Source organism: Actinia tenebrosa, unplaced genomic scaffold, assembly GCF_029948245.1.
Source record: "Actinia tenebrosa isolate PJP-AT-01 unplaced genomic scaffold, QUT_ActTen_1.0 PGA_scaffold10__47_contigs__length_13832649, whole genome shotgun sequence".
NCBI lineage: Eukaryota > Metazoa > Cnidaria > Anthozoa > Actiniaria > Actiniidae > Actinia > Actinia tenebrosa.
The window spans coordinates 13792637-13811613 of NW_028292570.1; the positions used below are offsets into that span (position 1 = coordinate 13792637).

Sequence of the window (18977 nt, forward strand, 5' to 3'; positions counted from 1 at the left end):
AAAAAACATATTTATTACGTTTGAAGGCTTTGGAAAATTTAAGTTCACAATATTTGGAAAATGAATTACTTCAAACATACATAAATAATCATATTAAAGGATTTGGAGTTTGAAATGATTTTGGAAGAAGGTGATGGAAGACATACACAAACTTTAAGGTTTTTCTAGATTTTATCTTTCAACTTCATTCATAAATACTTTATGGATTTGGTTAGATATTTTATGATTTCTATTTGAATGAATACTTAAATTTTAAAGTAATCACATTTATTTGAATTGTATTGTAAAACGTTTCTGTCGCTCTTATCATTCAAAAACAATGAGCCTTTATCATGTAATCCCAAAACTCACAGGACAGAAGAATAATTACCATAGCTGGAAAGAGCATTTTAAAATTAGTAATACTGTGAATTTTGAAGGAACTGAGTTCAAAAATCGCGAAGATATGAATTTTCAAAAATCGAAATATTTTGTATTTAAAAAAAAAAATTGCTTGAAGGCATCTTTTGCCGGCAGCGAAGTTTTGTTATTCACACTTTTCAAAAACCTTATCTTATTGCGAGTTTTTAACTTATCTTCTTAGAACTTCACAGTTTTACTGATCTTAACATGCTCTTTCCAGCTATAATAATTACTTTTCTGTTTTACTCATTTAAAAATACCTTCAGAAAAACCTCATTGCCTGCTTCAAAAAAACATGAAGTACTCGTGTGGATCTCGCTCTAGTCATGGCTTTGAAGTTCTTTCTCCCCTGAAACAATACACTATTTGATTTCTAGCCTTCCGTGCAAAAACAAATGGTAAAAGGCTAGTTGATAATTTCAAAACGTTAATGAATTTCTTTCTTGACCCGACATGACTCGAGGCATGTTTTTTTTCCATTATTAATGATAAGACCGGCGATTGTGTGGCGCCGATCATGCGGTAGAGTTAATTGATGCCTGAATTTTACCACTTTTTTTTTTCACTCGACAGCTCTACGCACACATTCTGCATTAATACGCGCAAGACAGAGATGAGGGTGTTGATTGCTCTTAAGCAGATTTAATCTGTTAATTTTTGCGACCAACTCTCTAGCATTTAGTGTTCTTTTGTATGAGCACCAAAGGTATCATATTAATTGATTGACTCTACTGCGAACCATGAATAATACATATATTGTATTTAGACGTTCCCAGCCATCCAAACAATCCACTTTAAATTGTAACTTATTTCATTTCAAACCTCATCTTCTCGAGAATATTATTTACAATTTATATTCATTCCAAATAAAACACACGACTATTGCCAATCGAGATTTTCTACATTCTGTATTCTGGTTGCTCTCATATATTAAGTGAAACTTCACTTTTTGACAACGATAATGGAATTTCAATATAGCACAGTTAGTCTAGTATATATTGATAGATGTACATATATATATACACCTATATCCTAAATAGGAGCATCATTTAGTAATAAAATCTCTCTAAGCCAGCGATGCACTTTGTTGGTCGTTCTGTATATTACAACCCGTAGTTAAAGTTATATTGTGTGTGTAATTCTGACAGTGATCGCAATTCATCGCTTCGTCATAAGACGGTGGAAGCTCATGATCAAAACAAACACTTCTATACGATGGTGGCCTCGTACAAGAACTACTACAATCTCCTTCTTCTTCTTCGCGATTTCTCTCTTCGTCTCCGTGACTACGTTCCGTTTGATTAGATCCATAAAGTCCTGGAAATAACATCCACGAGGCAGAAATTTGAAAAGCTCGGTTGTTATTTCTAGAATTCGATGAATGAGTCTGATCAGGCTGATCATGAAAGACGGCAGAAGGCTGCCCTACTGTAATCAAATAATTACTTTGAGTTAGAGTTTCTCTTTGTGCTCGACGCATATAATGTCTTTGAGCATATTTAGTTTCTTTTAAGAAGCAAAAACACATAATGGTTAAGAATACTGCTGCTGTTAATATAGCCGCCGACAAAAACCCAGCTTTTGACAAGGTCGTGTCAGATTCCTTACTGTTTCTCTTCGCGGAGTCAACAACCTTCTTCACTCTACATCTAGCATTAATGCACTCTAGTTCGCTTGGACATTTAGTGGTTTCCAAACACGGCTGCTCACCTATCGCTTGAGATGTTGTCGGGGTCGTTAGCGTTGAGTTAATCTTAAGCGCTAAGCAGCTTTTCGTCTTAAAGCACTTGCCTTGACAGCATTTACTGGTACTCACAATCCCATCAAATGATTTAGAATGCTTTTGAAAGCTACAGTCTTCATCCGTCTTACATGAAGTTGGAAGCAGTTTTCGGGGTTTACACACATTGGACACACAAACTGCTGCTTTGATGCAATGCGTGTCATAATAACACTCCATGTCGCTGTTTAGAAAGCACTTAGGCCACGATCGACAGCGTTTTCCACAACAAACCTGGTGAGGTTTACAACGTGCGTCTTTGTCACAACTCAGTGCCGTGTCCATGAGATGCCCAAAAATACAAAGTACGAAAAAGACTACAGTGTGACTTGGCGTAAGAAGGAGCATAATCGGGAAATAAAACCTCGGAGTCTTCCGGTATTGTCCAGCGTTTCTTTAAGGATACGATTAATACCTCTTGAAGTCTCAATTAAGTCCTGAGAACATGACAAGCCCAAATCGACTCGACGGACGCTAAGCTACGACAGAAATAAAGCGTGTTCCAATGGTACGTCTTGTCTAGAACATTGTTTTGTGTTGTGCGTGACAGCGGCATGTTCGAAAAGCTAGAATATCAGATATCCTGTGGTGGATAGGCCGCATGAATGACACCAATGTACAAATTTACATAATTGGGTAAACAAGGTGATCACGAAAGTGTGTAAAATCTCTTTAGATGGGTGTCCATCTTGGTGTTTCCGTTGATGGCTTTTCTCAAAGGCACTGCTTTACTTCGATCTTTCATTAGGAAGGTAATTTTGAAACAAGTTAGTTGTATGTATAATTTTATTAAGTGGCGGTGCCTATGATGTCTGCTATCGAGCACTTCCATTACTCAGGGATCCAGTTCTACTAGCATCTGGAAATCGCTTTTGTTTAAAAGAAAAGTTGAATAAGGAAATTGAATTCATCACTGGCCGAAAGCCTTGGGCGATTCCATCGTTCATGCGGCGTGTTTTGTCTCTCGTCAACCTCTTTCAAACATAGTTCAGTTATTAAGCGATTTCCCGCACCCTAAGGCTATTGAATTTTGTGTTGTGAGATAAAATAGAAATATAAAACCTTTAGAAGATGAAATGGTTTTGTTCAACCGTCGTCATCAAAACGCCGCCAAAGAAGCCATTTCTCGTCAACGATCGCTGAAATCATGAAAAAAAATAATTTTTGAGGAACCTATTTCAAGCACACCAAAAGTAGGGCAATTATTGTCTTTCCTGTACCGACTTTTTAAAAACGAATAAATTAAAAATGCATGCAAATTTGTAGCTTGTGGGAGGAATTGGAAGGGAAAAATCCACTAGGGATAATGATTTACCGAACTTAAAGAAATGTAATGTTTACTTTTATGCATTTAAACGAATCATAAAATTTTCTTTTTACTTTTAATTTTCACTCAAGCGCGGCCTATGACTGAGCGAGATCGGTCAAAAGCCACTTCAAATGTAAAAGGATTATCCGTGTGTACATTAAACAAGCGACGCGATCTTTCAGATATGCATGGCCTTTTGATTTACCTATCGTCCCTACACCTTTCCCTGCCTCGTACTCTGAAATAGCAAGTAGTAATGCTCCCGATGGTAATCTTCAGCTCAAAACCTTCCGAAATAAGTTTATCTTTATCGTTTCCCATTGTATACTGGAACGTCAAATTCTTCTATGTAAATAAAGGTATATACACTCTCTTACTACTAAACGTCAGCATCATGAATACATGTAGCTTGCTAGGACAGGTATCACTGCAGCATACGATAACATTTTGATATAGGTAATATCAAGTCAATAGCTGAGCCTAGACGCTCTATATGTCATTTTTATTTTCCGCTAGCAAAATGGATACGTTGTGTCTAGTGTCGGTATTCGAGTTAGAGTTGAATTTCGGCTAAGTGCTTTGAGTGGGAATGTTTATTCCTTGCCTTGGTATTTGGACTAATGGACGATAGAATATTCCATTGACATGGCCTTGCCGATCCATTTACAAGTTTTCATTTTAGAACGGACAAAAAATAACATTCGATTTATTGATATCAATCTATCTATAGAATTACTACATACATCATTAACTAATTGTGGTAACTCCGACGAAAAACGTACCTTTTACAAAAGCGTGTTTCTTTTTGTGGTTAAATTTAAGCAATGTAAATCCCGGAGGTAAAAAAAATCGAAGTTCGTAATGGAAAGCAGGAAAAACCTGTTTGTTTTTGTTTTTCCTTTCCGTCCTCTTTGAATGGAAAAATCTTCTTTCAATTAATTCTAATTGGAAACAAATGGAAAATAAAAGCTCTGTTTTATTAAAGAAGCGCAGTGAATAAATAATGTTTCTAAAAGGCACGGTTTCAATGGAAGACTTCGTGCTCAGTATTTCGATAAGATCAGACACCATGCTAAACACAAATTGATGTGGTTACCCACTGGAAATACTTTCCCATTTTTGAGGTTGGGAGTATTTAATCTTTTTGTGTCCTTGAGGACGACAGACTTCGTGAATTCTCCTTAATTTCTTTTACAAACGCCGCAATACGATAATTTAAAGGTTCTGGAAAACAGATGATATTCAAAACGTTTTCTGCGGGGTAACCAAAAGAACTGAGATATTGCCATATGATAAAACAGAGAATGATAACATTGAAAGAGAAAAAAAACGTTGTGTTAAAAGCATCGTCATTTATTGAAATCGTTTTATGACCCATGACTCATGTGAAATCCTGAATGTTGATTCGCACGCAAAACTAAATAACTCGATATGAGTTATTTCAAAATGCACGGCTCTTGAAAATATTGGCTCGGCTTTATCAGACTATAGTCGTGGTCGGCTAGCCATTTCACTGAATGGAGCTTCTGGTTATTGAGGTGCCGAATTCAGTTTAATGAGCCCTTCATTTGAGCCCTTCATTGAAATTATTAGTCCCATGGCACGAAAAGTGCAGTCTAATGAAGGCAAGAACCATTCATAAAAGCACCATATGCAGGGGTAAAGAAAATTTGACGTTTGGCAAAAAATACGCATTTTTAAAACGGGAGAAGCGAGACGCGTGGTGAGTGTGGTCTGGGTACGAGAGGACTGTTGGTGACTAATAATAATAATAAATAATACTATTAATAATAATACTGATGATGATGATGGTGGTGATATTATCGTTGGCGCTGTCGTTGTTGTTTTTCTAGCCCTAGTTTTGATGTGAGAAGCCTAGCGAATTAAAGGAATCCCTTTTACAACCAGATAACGATTGATTGAAATCAGTAATGCTGTCCTTGTCTACAAATCAATTATGGTAACCAAAACTGAAAGAGTCTGAGTGCGGTTTTTTACTGAAAAGAAACGTTAAATTAACAATCATATTATTACCACACTGTTTAGTGAATTTCGTTTGCTTTTTGGTTTCAGGGTTTGTTATCTTACTGATGATGCCTGACGGAGCCAGAGAAAGGTTGAGGCTTCTATTTTAGTAAAAATGTCTGAATCTGTTCGGTGGTGAATTCTATTGTTTCATTTAAAAAACTCTTCGTGGTTTAAACATGGGTCTCCAACGACCGATTGCTAGTGCGGTTCTGTAGACATGGCGGAAACATTCGCGCCATAAAGCTCTCACCCGGCTGTCCTCACCCCTCCCCCCTCAATTCTATAGTCCTCTTTTGACGCTTGGCTGGTGAATAAACAACTAAGAGACTGTACCTTTTTTATCAGGGAGGGGGAGGGAGGGGGGGTTATTGTGATTAGCTTGGTAAAGCATATACAAAAAGATCTGAGGACTCCGTTTTTTGTTGCATAAAAATGCCCCCCACCCCCCGAGACTGATTCTTTTTATGACTCCCCTCCCCACACAAATCCCACCGTTCTCCAGTAAAAAAAATTCCCTAAGAAGGCTATCAAAAACCACCTGGCTCCCCTCAATCTTCCAAGCGTTTTTAAACTAAGACAACAAAAGGATTTACTATGCCATTGGAATACGCTGTATATTAAAGCTCTAATCTTTTTATCTGACGTGCAAGCCGCTACAGTAAAAACCCGTGTAAAGGAACCCCTATTTTCCGCAGTCAGGTTGTAAAGGTTCTTATAAATTCGGATTCTGCAGAGAAATCAGGCTTAATAGGCTCTTAACAGGTTTTTATTTACAAGCCAAAACCAATTGTTACTGATATGGTGTTTTTAATTTAATCTGTTTTATAAATAAGTGAGCTATTGTGACCGTGGAAGGTTTTCTATTCAGTTTAACATTGACACTATAATATTCCCAATGACCCTTAGAACATGCTTTGTGCATGTTTGTTAAAGTTTTCACATAAGAACCTGTCTCATTTGTCAGACTGAAGTGGTTCTTGAATATTGGGTACTTGATTGGCTAGATCTCAGCGTGGTTCTTAATCCACTGGTTCTTTTATGCGGGCTTTTACAGTATTTGCTTACCCGAAAAAATAGGAAGCCGGTTTTCCCAATCTCGTCCTCAGTGATTGCTTAGTCCTGGTCAGCACCGAGAAGCGAAGATTCTGGCATAATCCACCAGACGTATCAAGAATTCTGGTAAATTTTATAGCGCATGCGTTATGTGTTCTGGACTTCCGGTTTAGTGAATAGCTGTTCTTAGAAATCTACCACGAAGAACAAAACAAGGGGGTTTCACCCCAAAAAATCAAAAATTGTGATATTCCAAATTATCAGAAAAGGCTTTCAACAAACGTTATGTTTATTTCCCTTTGTCCTTTGAAAGACAAGTTAATGGACAACACTTTACGTCACATTTTAAATTTACCTAAATTCGTGTCAGTTTACTTCCGGAATAATGCGCATGGGCTGTTTCAATTTTGGAACAGCTAAAGAAAATAGACCATTTACCACATTACCTCTGTGTTCCTTGATTACAGACTCATTTACTCAGGAGCCTCAAATCAATGTCTAAATATGCACAAATACCAACGGCAAAGTAATGAATGCACAACTTCAACAATACAAACACTTTGAAATTCCACGGACCTTCACTGGAATCCATGAGTATTCTGCACAAAGTCGAGGCTAACCCTGAGCAACAGAGAACTCGAAAATGGAGTATTCATTTGAGAGTGGATATGTGAGAGTCTTCATTTCTCGGTGCTTACCAGGAGAAACGCAGGCTCTTGAGATGAAATTGGAGAAACTGTTCCATCTCTTAGTGGACTGCACTTAGTGTATGCGCCACTGTACGTGGTCTACAATCTTGGACACAATAAGCCTGACGTTTTACCCCCGTCTCTAGACCATAATCCTTTTCACACTGCTTTTGTTCTTTAATTATGACTATTGTTCCGGTATTCTCTAAGGAATCAAAAATTTTAATATGAAAGAATTTTAAAAACTATTATGGTATAGAGTCGGGGGTAAAACGTCATCTCGCATCAGGCTTATTGGCTGTTACAAAACCGCAAAAATTTTACTAAGTTGAGTGATTACTTGTACTTCCAAAGTGTTGCCCTTCAACCTATCCAATGTTGCATCTTAAGGAACCACAAGACCAATCTGTCACCAGAACAACATTATTCAGGTGAGGGGGGCCAAAGTAAACAACTGAAAAGTGCCAAGGGCATTAAGTCCTGTTTTATTTCAAAAAGGTCTAGGTCTACATAGGATTAGGTTGAAGTAGGTCTAGGTCTACTAAGATTGAGTCTAGTGTAAGTCTAGGTCTAGGTCTAATAGAATTAGGTGTAGTCTACATATACGTCTAGGCCTTGGTCTAGAATTAGGTCTAGTGTAAGTCTAGGTGTGACTAGAATTAGGTGTAGTATACGTCTAGGTCTAGGTCTAGATTTAGGTCTAGCGTACGTCTAGGACTAGGTCTATATAGGTTTAGGTCTAAGGGGGCTTTCATTTATTATGGGGGGAGGGGAAGGGTTCGGCAAAATTGCATGTAACAGTCCACAAACATGATCCAGCTTCCCATATGTTATAAGGAAACACTCCCTAACCCTCCCTCCACTACCTTGCAAAATTCCTCAACCCCCCCCCCCCCCCCCCCCACACACACACACCCACCTGTACAACTAATTTGTTTTATTTAAAAACATATTTGCTGTGCACCCAAACGTCCTCATCATGTGTGAGAATGTACATTTATCAGGGTCTATGCGTTACAATTTGTAATGTGTTTTTTGTAAACAATATCTGCAATGTATCAATGTTGAAAATTAAAACTGATTGATTTGCATGTTTGAAGAAATATATAGAAAACATCTGCCTTTTATAGATGTGTTGATGCTGCTATAAACACAATTCAAAAGTCTGCAGTATTAAAAGCAAACCATTTTAATATATTTGGTTTATCAAAAAGCAGACATAATGTTAATGTCAATGATTCAAGTTAAAAGCCACGACCCGCAGATGACTTTCAACCCAGAGCAAACATCAAGAAACTGATGAAGGAAGGAAAGCTCAATCTCAAAGATGACCAGAGCATTAAATCATTTGCTAAGAAATATATACACCTGCTTGCAAGAACGTTGACATACGAATATAGAACATTAGTGATTTAGTGGGATAGGAATTACATTAAAAAACAAAAGAAGATCACTGAAGCTGAACTTTTTCTTTTGTGTTTTAATGTATTCCTTTCTTACTAAATTACTAATGTTCTAATATCGTATGACAAAGTTCTTGCAAGTAGGTGTAGTTGCAGAGGAATACGTAGTCAATGCTGTGAGGCATATCCATGAAAATACTGTTGCAGCTAATCAAGCAAAGTAAGCAAGTCAGACTCTACAAAGAAAGATGAAAAAGTTTGAGCACTATGACTGGAAAACCCGCCGAAGAAAGAAAGTTAGATACATTATTTTTCTATGAACTTGACAAGTATATAAAGGCCTTTAGTCTTCAAGCCAGTAAGCAAAATAAGAAAGGATAAAATCAAACTAATCATTGCTCATCACGAAGGAGGATCCAAGGACAAACCTAGGCAAATTTCTAGTGAAGATGAGGATGAGCAATAGAATAGGCTATTGTAATTTTATATGCATTGAATAAATAGCATGCAAATTTATTTGTTTCAATTCACTTAAAAAATCCATATACTATATATATGTATTTCAGTAGATTTTCGCAAGCGTCTTGGCGAAATGCAACTCAAACTTTGAACAACCCCCCCCCCCCCCCCCCCCCACAAAAGCTCCCCTATGGAATTTCCCAAAATAACTCAACCCCCCCCCCCCCCCCGGCAATTCTGCCCACCCCCACCCCCAATGTGCTAATAAATGAAAGCCCCCTAAGTCTAAGTTTAGGTCTACGTACGCATATACGTACCGGTTAACTAGCAAGTTAGTTTCATACTGCCGGTTTTTGTACTACATAGCAAAGAATGCCAGGAACAGGTGTAGCTCATTTGATTATAGTGCGTGGTATTCGCAGACAGAGGTCCACAGTTCAATCCTCAGGATCTCCACGTCTTTAAGTCACCCGTCATTAGCCATCCCAAGGTTGAGTACAAGACTGGGTCGATTTGGATTTGCAGTGCATTTTGGGACTTTTTTAAGGGACGAAATAGACGTCATCTTCTTGGACATATGTCCCCTTAACAGCCCACCAATTCACTGAAATGCCATCTCGTCCTAGTCTTTTCGTCAACAAAGGAAATGGCTAATCTAAGAAGCACCGATAGACTGGGTAAAGGGGGCACGTTTGAGCGCTTTGTAAATAACCCCTTTGCTCGGGAGAATTTGAAAACCTCTCCCCTTGATATCTAAATAAAAAGATTACGATCTTTTTATACCTACCCTACTTGAGTGACTTTGTCACGCTTGGTCACATGGAAGACAAAAGCATGCATGAAACTGATATTATTAGCCCGGGGAGCTTTAAGTTATCTATTGTCACCACAAAGTTCTTCAACATCTCAGACCAATTATAAAGCTCTTAATTGCCCTTGAAAAGAACCGACAAATGATATTTCTTCCAGCGATGTTCTTCACAAGAGCCGACAATCAAATTCAAAGGTGGAATCGAAAATAAAATTAAAATAAAACATCTTGGAAGTAGGCTCTCTTGGCACGGAAGGTCGGTGATTTAAAAAAAAAAACGTTTAGATTCTATTTTTAAACTGCCAAGTATAACGACATTGCCATGAACACATATGCCAGCCCAATGCTGGAAAAAAATAAATTATGAACTGAACCTCGAATGAAGGTACTTAAAAAACAACACCTATCAAAATATAAAGGTATAAACACTTCAAGAATATATCATAAACAAATTTGAAGAACAAGAGGCAGATGAATAGGAATAGATATCTAATAAACACTATGTGGCACTAATTATTACTTTAGAATTATTAGAAAATTCTAGTTTCACTGCACTGATATTTACTTCTGTTCGCATGGCAGCTCAGTTTGGCCGATAGCGAAAACTCTATAGGGGGTCAGAAGTTTGACTGCGGTACATAATACTTGCTTTATCCTTGCTTTAGGGGAGTAATCTAAACCGCATAGCCTGGTCGGCTTATTCGTTTACCCTCGACAAAATAAGCTCACTTTTATACGAACTATATATTTCTACAATCATAAAATTCATCTGTACTGTGGTTAATTAAATATTCAATATATTTCTAGGATTCGTAGAGTTTGTTTAGAATAAGTTTTTCCCTAATTACACATTGCATAATCAAATATGCTAAATAGGAAAAACATCTTAGCAAGAAAATAAATTAAAAGCACTGAAAATTAAAAGGTATATTGGTATTTCCGTAAGTTTCTTTTCAAATATAAAAAAAAGTTAAGTATTTGTTAACGAAACGCTCACAAATACACATTTTTAATTGAATGAAAGCAGTACAAATATAAAAAAAGGACTGATCAATAAGAATTATAAATAAGAAGTCAAAAGAGGTTAGATTTCGTGACACACATATGAATTCTACCAATCAAGACCAAGAATTGTCTTAAAAGACATTGGCACTAGCAACGAATAATTGGAGTTCCGACTTCCGACTTATCTGCAAATGTTAACTGATTGAAAGAGCTTGCGAGACCTCAGAAAGCAGAGGCATTCGTCCTTAGACTAAATAGTTTCATCTGTATTTTGTTATGTTTTCGTGCGGTAAGCCCCATATATACTATATAACACTAGAACTGAATATTACCGAGCTATTAGACTTTACTAGTGATGTGATATCGTGGTCTCAGCTTAGTTTCTATATTTATTATGTCTGCGCTTAGCGTGTCTTTAATTTGTATGCAAATTATGAATTCAAAGGTGCTTTCGTTAAATACTTAATCTGAGTGTTTTTTTAAATGGATCATTTACTTCGAATTTATTCCCGATAGATTAGCGGGTCTTTTTTGAAGAGCGCGTATGTTTTTGTATCTTATTACAATTTTAAGGCATATTGATCCATCTCGCTTAGTTAAAAGAGAAAGATTAATACGTAAAGCCGATGATGTTTTTATAGATCAACCGTCCATTATAAAATTGTCCGGTTGCCTTTAACAAACTATAATTTCACTGCAAAAATCCTATCATAACCTTACAAATATCAACTCATACATGTACTTCCTGTTCATGAAATGTATAGGTCAGCATATGCTTTCATAGATTAGTACAATTATTTCATTAAGACTGAGCACCCCTTTTGACTTTACTTTCAAATCTTGGCATTTGCCAGAAGCCGGGTCGTAAAATTCACACTCAGTGATACTTGGAGAAAGGTATTTTTTCCTTGCTCTAGGCCAGGTTTCCGTCGTTATATTAGTGAGAGTGAAAAACGAAAAACTTAACGGCGACGGCATCTTCTTACTTTTATATCGAGAGGTGATTGAACAACAATAAAAAGACTATAGAGACGATTATTTTCTTTTACTTTTATTCGTAGACTGAAAGCTAATCAAACATTATACTATCAAACTTGTGTTCTTTATGCATTCATTTTACTGCAAAATCAAATATTAATCCCTGTACGATGCAAAGCTTCAGGTATATTGTAAAGAGGATGATTCTGACAGTGATCACAGTTCATCGTTTGATCATAAGACGGCGGTAGCTCTTGATCAAAACAAACACTTCTATACGATGGTGGCCTCCTAGTACAAGAGCTAGTACAGTCTTGTTCATGCTCACGATTTCTCTCTTCAACTCCGTCAATAGTACTAGTTTGACTAAGTCCATAAAGTCCTGGAAATAACATCCACGAGGCTCGTGAAAATCGATTGTTGTTCCTACAGGTGAATGCATGCATACTATCTAGTGGTAAAACTGTCGAAAGATTTCCTACTTGATGTGAACAGCTACTGTTTGAAATAGCGGTATCATCTCCTTGTCCTCGACTACAGCAGTATTTTTGAGCGTATTTGGTTTCTCTTAAGCAATAATAACATATCAGTGTAAGAAAAACCAATCCTATTAGAATAACAGCCAAGAGTATTCCTCTCTTATAAGATAATAGCGTTGAATCGGATATCTCGGACTTTTCCGTATTTTCCGAATGATCAACCATTTTTGTTTCTTTACATTTACCATCCATACACTCGAGTACACTTGTATAATTAACGGTTTCCAAAGACGGTCCTCTTATCGAACGAGATGTTGTCGGAGTCGTTAGCGTTGAGTTAATCTTAAGTAGTTGCAAGCAGTTTTTCATGTCCAAGCACTTCCCTTGACAGCATTTAACGTGACTCACATCCCTGTCATGCGGGCTTGAAATATTTCGTTTGTCACAGTCCTCATTAGTCTTACACGAAGTTGCAAGCAGTTTTCGAGGTTTACATACGCTAGACACACAAACTTCTCCTTTGATGCAATGCGTGTCATAATAACAGTCTTTGTCGTTGTTTAAAAAGCACTTAGGCCACGATCGACAGCGTTTTCCACAACAAACCTGGTGAGGTTTACAATGTGCGTCTTTGTCACAGGTTTTAGCCATATCAACAACTATACACACCAAGAAAATCATTTCAAAAGATCTTTGCCAAGACAGCATCATATTCACAAGTGCTAGTGTATAGTCACATCGGCCAACAATGTGCCCGTCTTGGGGACTGCTTTGGGTATGCAAAGTCTCTAATGTTATATTTCCGTTTTGTATAACCTAACATCATTTTATATTCAATGATAACCCAAGTTATGTTAATGAATCAATGCTGTTTTGGGCAATTACTGCGCAGGCGTAGCTTTCTGACTCAGATTACCTGGTGTAGCCCACATGCCCCGAGGTGAAAAGTCTTTACCGCAAGGAACCTTTCTGGCGGTAACCCTGTGTAGCCCTACACTATTTCTGATCAATCCAGGGCTAAAGAATCAAACTATCTTTTTGTATGTGAAAGAGAAACGCGTGTGTATATGAAAGGCAATCAATAAATTTAATTTGGTTCAACTTCTTATAATCTTAAAAAGCTTTCGACCTACGCGGTCATTTTCATTAACTTAACAACGAAGGAGAAAAATGTATGTACATATAATAAACAGAAAATTGGGAAACAATAGAATATCATAGTAAGACAAATCGTAATGGAAAAGGAAAAAACTTATACCTATAGTTGAAGACATTGTCAACAGGAAATGGGTCCCATGTTAAGTCAAATTACAAATTGCACAACAATTTTGATCATCAACAACATTAAGGATTGTAGAAGCTCCACTTTCTGCAGAATATTTTCTAGTTTCGCATTCGGTTGATGCTAGATTGTGAACACGAACATTCCCTCTTTTCCCTGATTTAGGAGGACTACGGTCTAGGTCTTTGTCAATAGTAGAGTGCTTAACTAAGTAGCGACAAACATCTTTACATGAGTACTTTCACATTGAGATAAATAACATCTGCAAATCTGCTTAAATCACCTTTGCTCATATGCAACTTTTACATGAATTATTAAGTACAATAAAAACTACTGTCTTTGTTCATTTTGTTTTCACGAGGGTAGCGGCACTTAAAAGCGAGTGGGTAACAATGAGCTGTGGCCCTCTTTCCATGATCGATTTGAAATTAGTAGGCGTTGCTTTATGTGAAGGATGGACTGACCGGAGAACCCGAAGAAAAACCCTCGAAGAACACGACAAAAGCAACTCACTAAAGACATCGAGCCTGGCGGGATTTGAACCCGGGTCGCATTGATGAGACGTGAGCGCTCTCACGTCACCCGGACTTCCCAATCAATATACTAGGATCAATCTACTCCTGGAAAATATGTGCATGAGTTTGGTACTTCTAAACTAGATTCTTGCATTCGATAGTTTTCTATTTGGCCTACCAAATCAGGGAATTGACAAACTCCACCACATCCTAAATTCTGCAGCACCGCCAAACCCAAAAAGTATGAACATCACCTGTCCTACATCGTCTACACTGGCTTTTGCTTGGTAAAAGTGTTGCAAAGACTTTAAGATTTTAACTTTGATGAACTTTCTACTGCTTCAAACCCTCTAAAATGAAGCAGTGAGTTCAAATACACCGAGTAATCAAATCAAGAAATCTTATTTCCAACGCGATTTGCTCAAGGGATACTTTTTCACATTATGCATTTTTCACGGTTCGAGAGTCCTCTTTGCAAAAATGTCCAGACGTTTCTTTTTTAATTTCAACATTTATTGTAGATAAAAATATTACTTATTATGGTATTAAAACTTGCATTTGAAACTGAGGATACAAATTTAGACGTGATTATATTGATATACCGCATCAAACATCGATACCAATCCATAAAACAAGCCGTTCTGTTTTTCTTTTTCTTTCTTTCTTTTCTTTTTCTTTCTTTTTTATTTTTTTCTTAGATAGTTTTAGAATATAGCTCGTTTACGAAGAGCGAAATATCAGTTGACCAATGAAAACGTCTTTAAATTTAGTGAAAAACAACCACCAATATCTCCTAGTATTATATATTTAAACAACAGAATATTTGGCTTTTGTCAGAACATTTGCAAAATATAAAGTGAAAAACGGAAAACGATAAAAAACGTGGTCATGTTTGTCAGAAGAAAAAACGTCAGTCTAAAACTCTCTATTTTCGAACACATAATCCGATTATTGGCTGACGGCGAGTGCGGAGCGGAGGCGGAGGCGGAGCGGAGGCGGAGGCGGAGGCGTAGGCGAGTAGGCGGAGGCGGAGGCGGAGGCGGAGGCACGGAGGCGAGGCGGGGTCGGAGCGGAGCGGAGGCGAGCGATGCTAGGGCGGAGGCGGATGCGAGTCTTATCGGAGTCTATTCGGATCGTGATTCTATTCTTATTCTTAGCTTATTCTTATTCTTATTCTTATCTATTCTTATTCTTATTCTTATTCTTATTCTTATTCTTATTCTTATTCTTATTCTTATTCTTATTCTTATTCTTATTCTTATTCTTATTCTTATTCTTATTCTTATTCTTATTCTTATTCTTATTCTTATTCTTGTTGTTGTTGTTTATCGGAAAGGCGTTTCTAGAAACACTGGCCTGACGACTTCCTCATTCGGACCTGTGTTGGTTAACAACACTTGCGTCCTTCATTACAACACCATATCGATGACATGATACTTGCAAGGTACACGACAAAATTAGGTCCATTTGAGTTTAAAAATACATTATCTTTAGTTCAGACCAATTAAAAGCTAGCTCTTAGCATCCGCTGAGATGTACCGACAAAGTAATAAGCTTTGTTATTACCGCGGATAGCTTTAGCGTCGGCTATAAACTATTGTAATTATATAACTAACTCGAGGGGCTTTCTGGTGGTCAAAATACTTTGAATATGCGAAACTATTTTAAGAATAATGTCTATATCGAGTAATCAATATCCATCGGAGTTTCACGATCAAAAGAATATGGATGTCTTTATTTTATTTTGTTATGAATAAAACAATTTTTTTGGAAACATTTCCTGTATTTTGTCAACAACGCAGCGTTTCCTTTTGTCGAAGCAGACTTTATTCAAACCCTCGTATCCTTATTTTATAGAATAGTTTGACGCTATACATTGCAAGTGAACGCATGAATAAATATTGCTCTGGACTGGCTAGCATCGTGTTCACGTAGAAACATAAAAGCGCGCATGTTTTCACTTGTGTGAGACACTAGTGAGTCCACGAGCACAACAGTTGTTCAAATAGGCCGTCATATTTCGATTCCGTGTCAGTATAGGCTCTTTTTTATTTTATTTCATTTTCAGAGAGCGCCGAAATCACCGTTAGGCTGGAGCGAGATGCCTGAAACTCTGGAAGCCAAGGTTAAAAGTGATGCTTTGAAGGAAGTCAGACAAAATTATCGCGATCATATTGATATTATTACAAAGATGCTAATGATGCTCAATATATCGCGTTTGTATCACGTGGGGTAGTATGTCTAGACCAACTACAAGTCGAACACTACTGCTTTGTTTCGAGAAAACGCGTTTACTTAACAAACAGACATCAGTTTTTTATGTGCCTGTCCTCTTATTGACGATAAATTGCGTGATCACATTGTCAAAGTAGTGTGGGTCCGCATACTAATTTGACAATGTGATGACGAAATTTATTGCCAAAAAGAGGACAGCACAGACACATAAAAAACTGATGTTTATTTGTTTTTACAATAACAAAAACGATAAAAACTTCTCATTTTTAGCGATCAAAACAACCAACGGAAAGAGCGCGTGCTCGTCGACGTCAGCTTTATCTGTATGTCCTCTTATTGATTATAAAAAAATAACCAATCAGCGCGCCGGAAATTTGCAAGCTATTGTAAAAAAAAGTTATTTTGGCGAAAGACAGAATCACAAGTTGTCGACTTATTACCATTGCTATATTAATAGAAATAGCACTTCTTTCGCTCTGCGTGGTTATTTTTTGATTTAGCCCCCACTGGTGGGGGGAAAAAATCCTTAAAACGGGCTAAATTCAAAAAATAACCGCACAGAGTGAAAGAAGTGTTATTTTTCAATAATCGGGTAAAATTTCGAGGCTTATTTCACGTTTCAATGTTTTTATTGAAATTTTTGATGAATCCCCATACATTTCCTTATAACAAGACACCACAGAAACCAAGCTTGGGCCACCACGCATATGCTCACCACACATGTCCGGCGTTGGTCTATGGTGTCCGCTGTCACGAAAGGACTGTCCCTACCATCCCATGGGGATCTCCAACACATCCCCTGTCTATCACCTGTCCCTGTTTTATCATTTAGAATACCGGTGTCTCTCTCTATCTGGCATAGAAAATCTATTTATTAAAGTGTCTTTTCGTTCTAGCGTTTTCGCACTAATTGAGGACACTTTCTACTCACCATCAAACAGACTACCACTTATTTATTTATTTATCAACAATATTCATACAGATGTGCCCAGTTCAGCAAAGCTGGTTTGAATGGGGCTCTGTTTAAATTGAACTTACAGACAGAAAATATATGGTACAAAATACAAAAACTAAAGTAAATTTTCAGAGAGATCTAGTGTACCTTACGTATACGCATTCAATCTTCTATGCATGCCACCATTAAACCTCATGTTGATTTTTAATGAATAGAATTTCAACAGATTTGCAGTATTGTCTTTCATACGACTCACAAACTGCTCCCTACTGTTCAACATTACGAATTATCACTTGTTCTAGAGTCTTCTACAAAATAGTATTATCATCATAATGTTTGTCGCGATGAAGATAAAGCCACGCAAACTAAAGTCAGACGAAGCTTAGAGTTTGGTAAGTCGTATAAAACACAATGCTGCAAATCTGTGGAAGAATTATTCAATACTTGATTAGGCAGAACGGCTCTTTCTTGGGTGTTCCAGGGTACGTGAGCCTTGAAGACAATAAAACAATGGCCGAGGACAATGAGACTGGAGCTAAACAATACCAATACATACTGCGGTTGTAAGGTATCAAATTGAGCTCATCCTCGCAGTATATCAAACAACTTATGCAGCTGCAAAATGAAATACTCAGAAAAAATTTGAGTCTTGAACGGGATTTGAACCAATACAAAATACCAATACAAAAACCCTAATACAATAAAGTTTGCTACACTCCAAGAAAGGCCCGGCTGAACTGCATTGCTGTGACAATGCTGCAGATATGTTGAAATTTATTAAACAAAAATCAACATGTAAGCTGAGCTTCGTGTGGATTGAATGTAGTGTTAGTGCGTGAGAGTAAAAATTTTCCTCAACAGACCGGTTCGAATTCCAGCAATTCCCAAAGCCGTTCAACTCACTGGACAAAGCAATAAATTTCAGTTCTCGTGAGAGTAAGATTCTATTGCTTTTGTCCTCTGATTTGGGCTGCATTGGGAATATTCTGCAAGGAGTCTATTAGTGCGAATATGCTAGAGTGACTAGACACTTAAATAAAGATATTTTTAATGACTTGTTTAGGTTCAGAACTTGTTATGCAACAGAATTTTAGGACTCATTTGTTTACATAAATAATGCTTTTCGTATATGAGTCTGCAAGTCTACGTGTTTAGTTTAGTAACCGAGAATGTTTTGCCTTGGAGATCTACTTGTAGTTTCCTGTTCTACAAACCCCTTTCAAATTAACCAAAACGTTCAAACCACCAAGGTTGAGCTTGTCTAGATACGTGAAGTAAAAAAGAATCAGTTCAGATTAGATTACCTGGTGATGTAAGGACGAGCAATTTAACTATTTCAGTGCACTCAATCTTGTACTTAATTGTGAACAACTAATTAAGGTTGTAGTTCGGATTGTACTGAGAGGTACAGGACAGTGGTCGAGTAAGGAATCCCGACCGACAGCCACACCGACATAGCCAAGTCCTTCTGGTCAACCTGAATCTGCTCTAATTTGTGTAGTTAGATCTGATAATTGACTTGTAAGAACGTCTAAGACGAGGTCCAATAAAATGAGTGGCTCGACAGACCAGAGATCCCTTGCGTTCCATTTAA

General features: G+C 37.3%; 1 protein-coding gene and 1 long non-coding RNA gene across 2 annotated transcripts; one reads left to right on the plus strand and one right to left on the minus strand.

The window, feature by feature from the left end:
* Positions 1–1028: 1028 nt before the first annotated feature.
* On the minus strand, positions 1029–2713 carry LOC116288275 (uncharacterized). Its single transcript, XM_089027090.1, has 2 exons — positions 2194–2713; positions 1029–1830 (listed from the first exon to the last, which is right to left on the minus strand). Exons 1-2 carry the CDS (start codon positions 2528–2530, stop codon positions 1469–1471), a joined length of 699 nt encoding a protein of 232 aa, XP_088883216.1. The 5' UTR covers positions 2531–2713; the 3' UTR covers positions 1029–1468.
* A 111-nt stretch (positions 2714–2824) lies between these two features.
* Positions 2825–5644, plus strand: LOC116288276 (uncharacterized). Its single transcript, XR_016119233.1, has 2 exons — positions 2825–2934; positions 5565–5644. It is a non-coding gene; the product is annotated as an uncharacterized LOC116288276 (long non-coding RNA).
* Positions 5645–18977: the final 13333 nt, after the last annotated feature.

Bases quoted from the DNA above. Each gene is read 5' to 3' on its own strand.
- LOC116288275 (XM_089027090.1), bottom strand. From the start codon at position 2,530: ATGCTCCTTCTTACGCCAAGTCACACTGTAGTCTTTTTCGTACTTTGT. The intron at 1,831-2,193 runs GCAAGTGCTTTA...ATTTGATTACAG, and splicing joins TACCAGTAAATGCTGTCAAG to TAGGGCAGCCTTCTGCCGTC.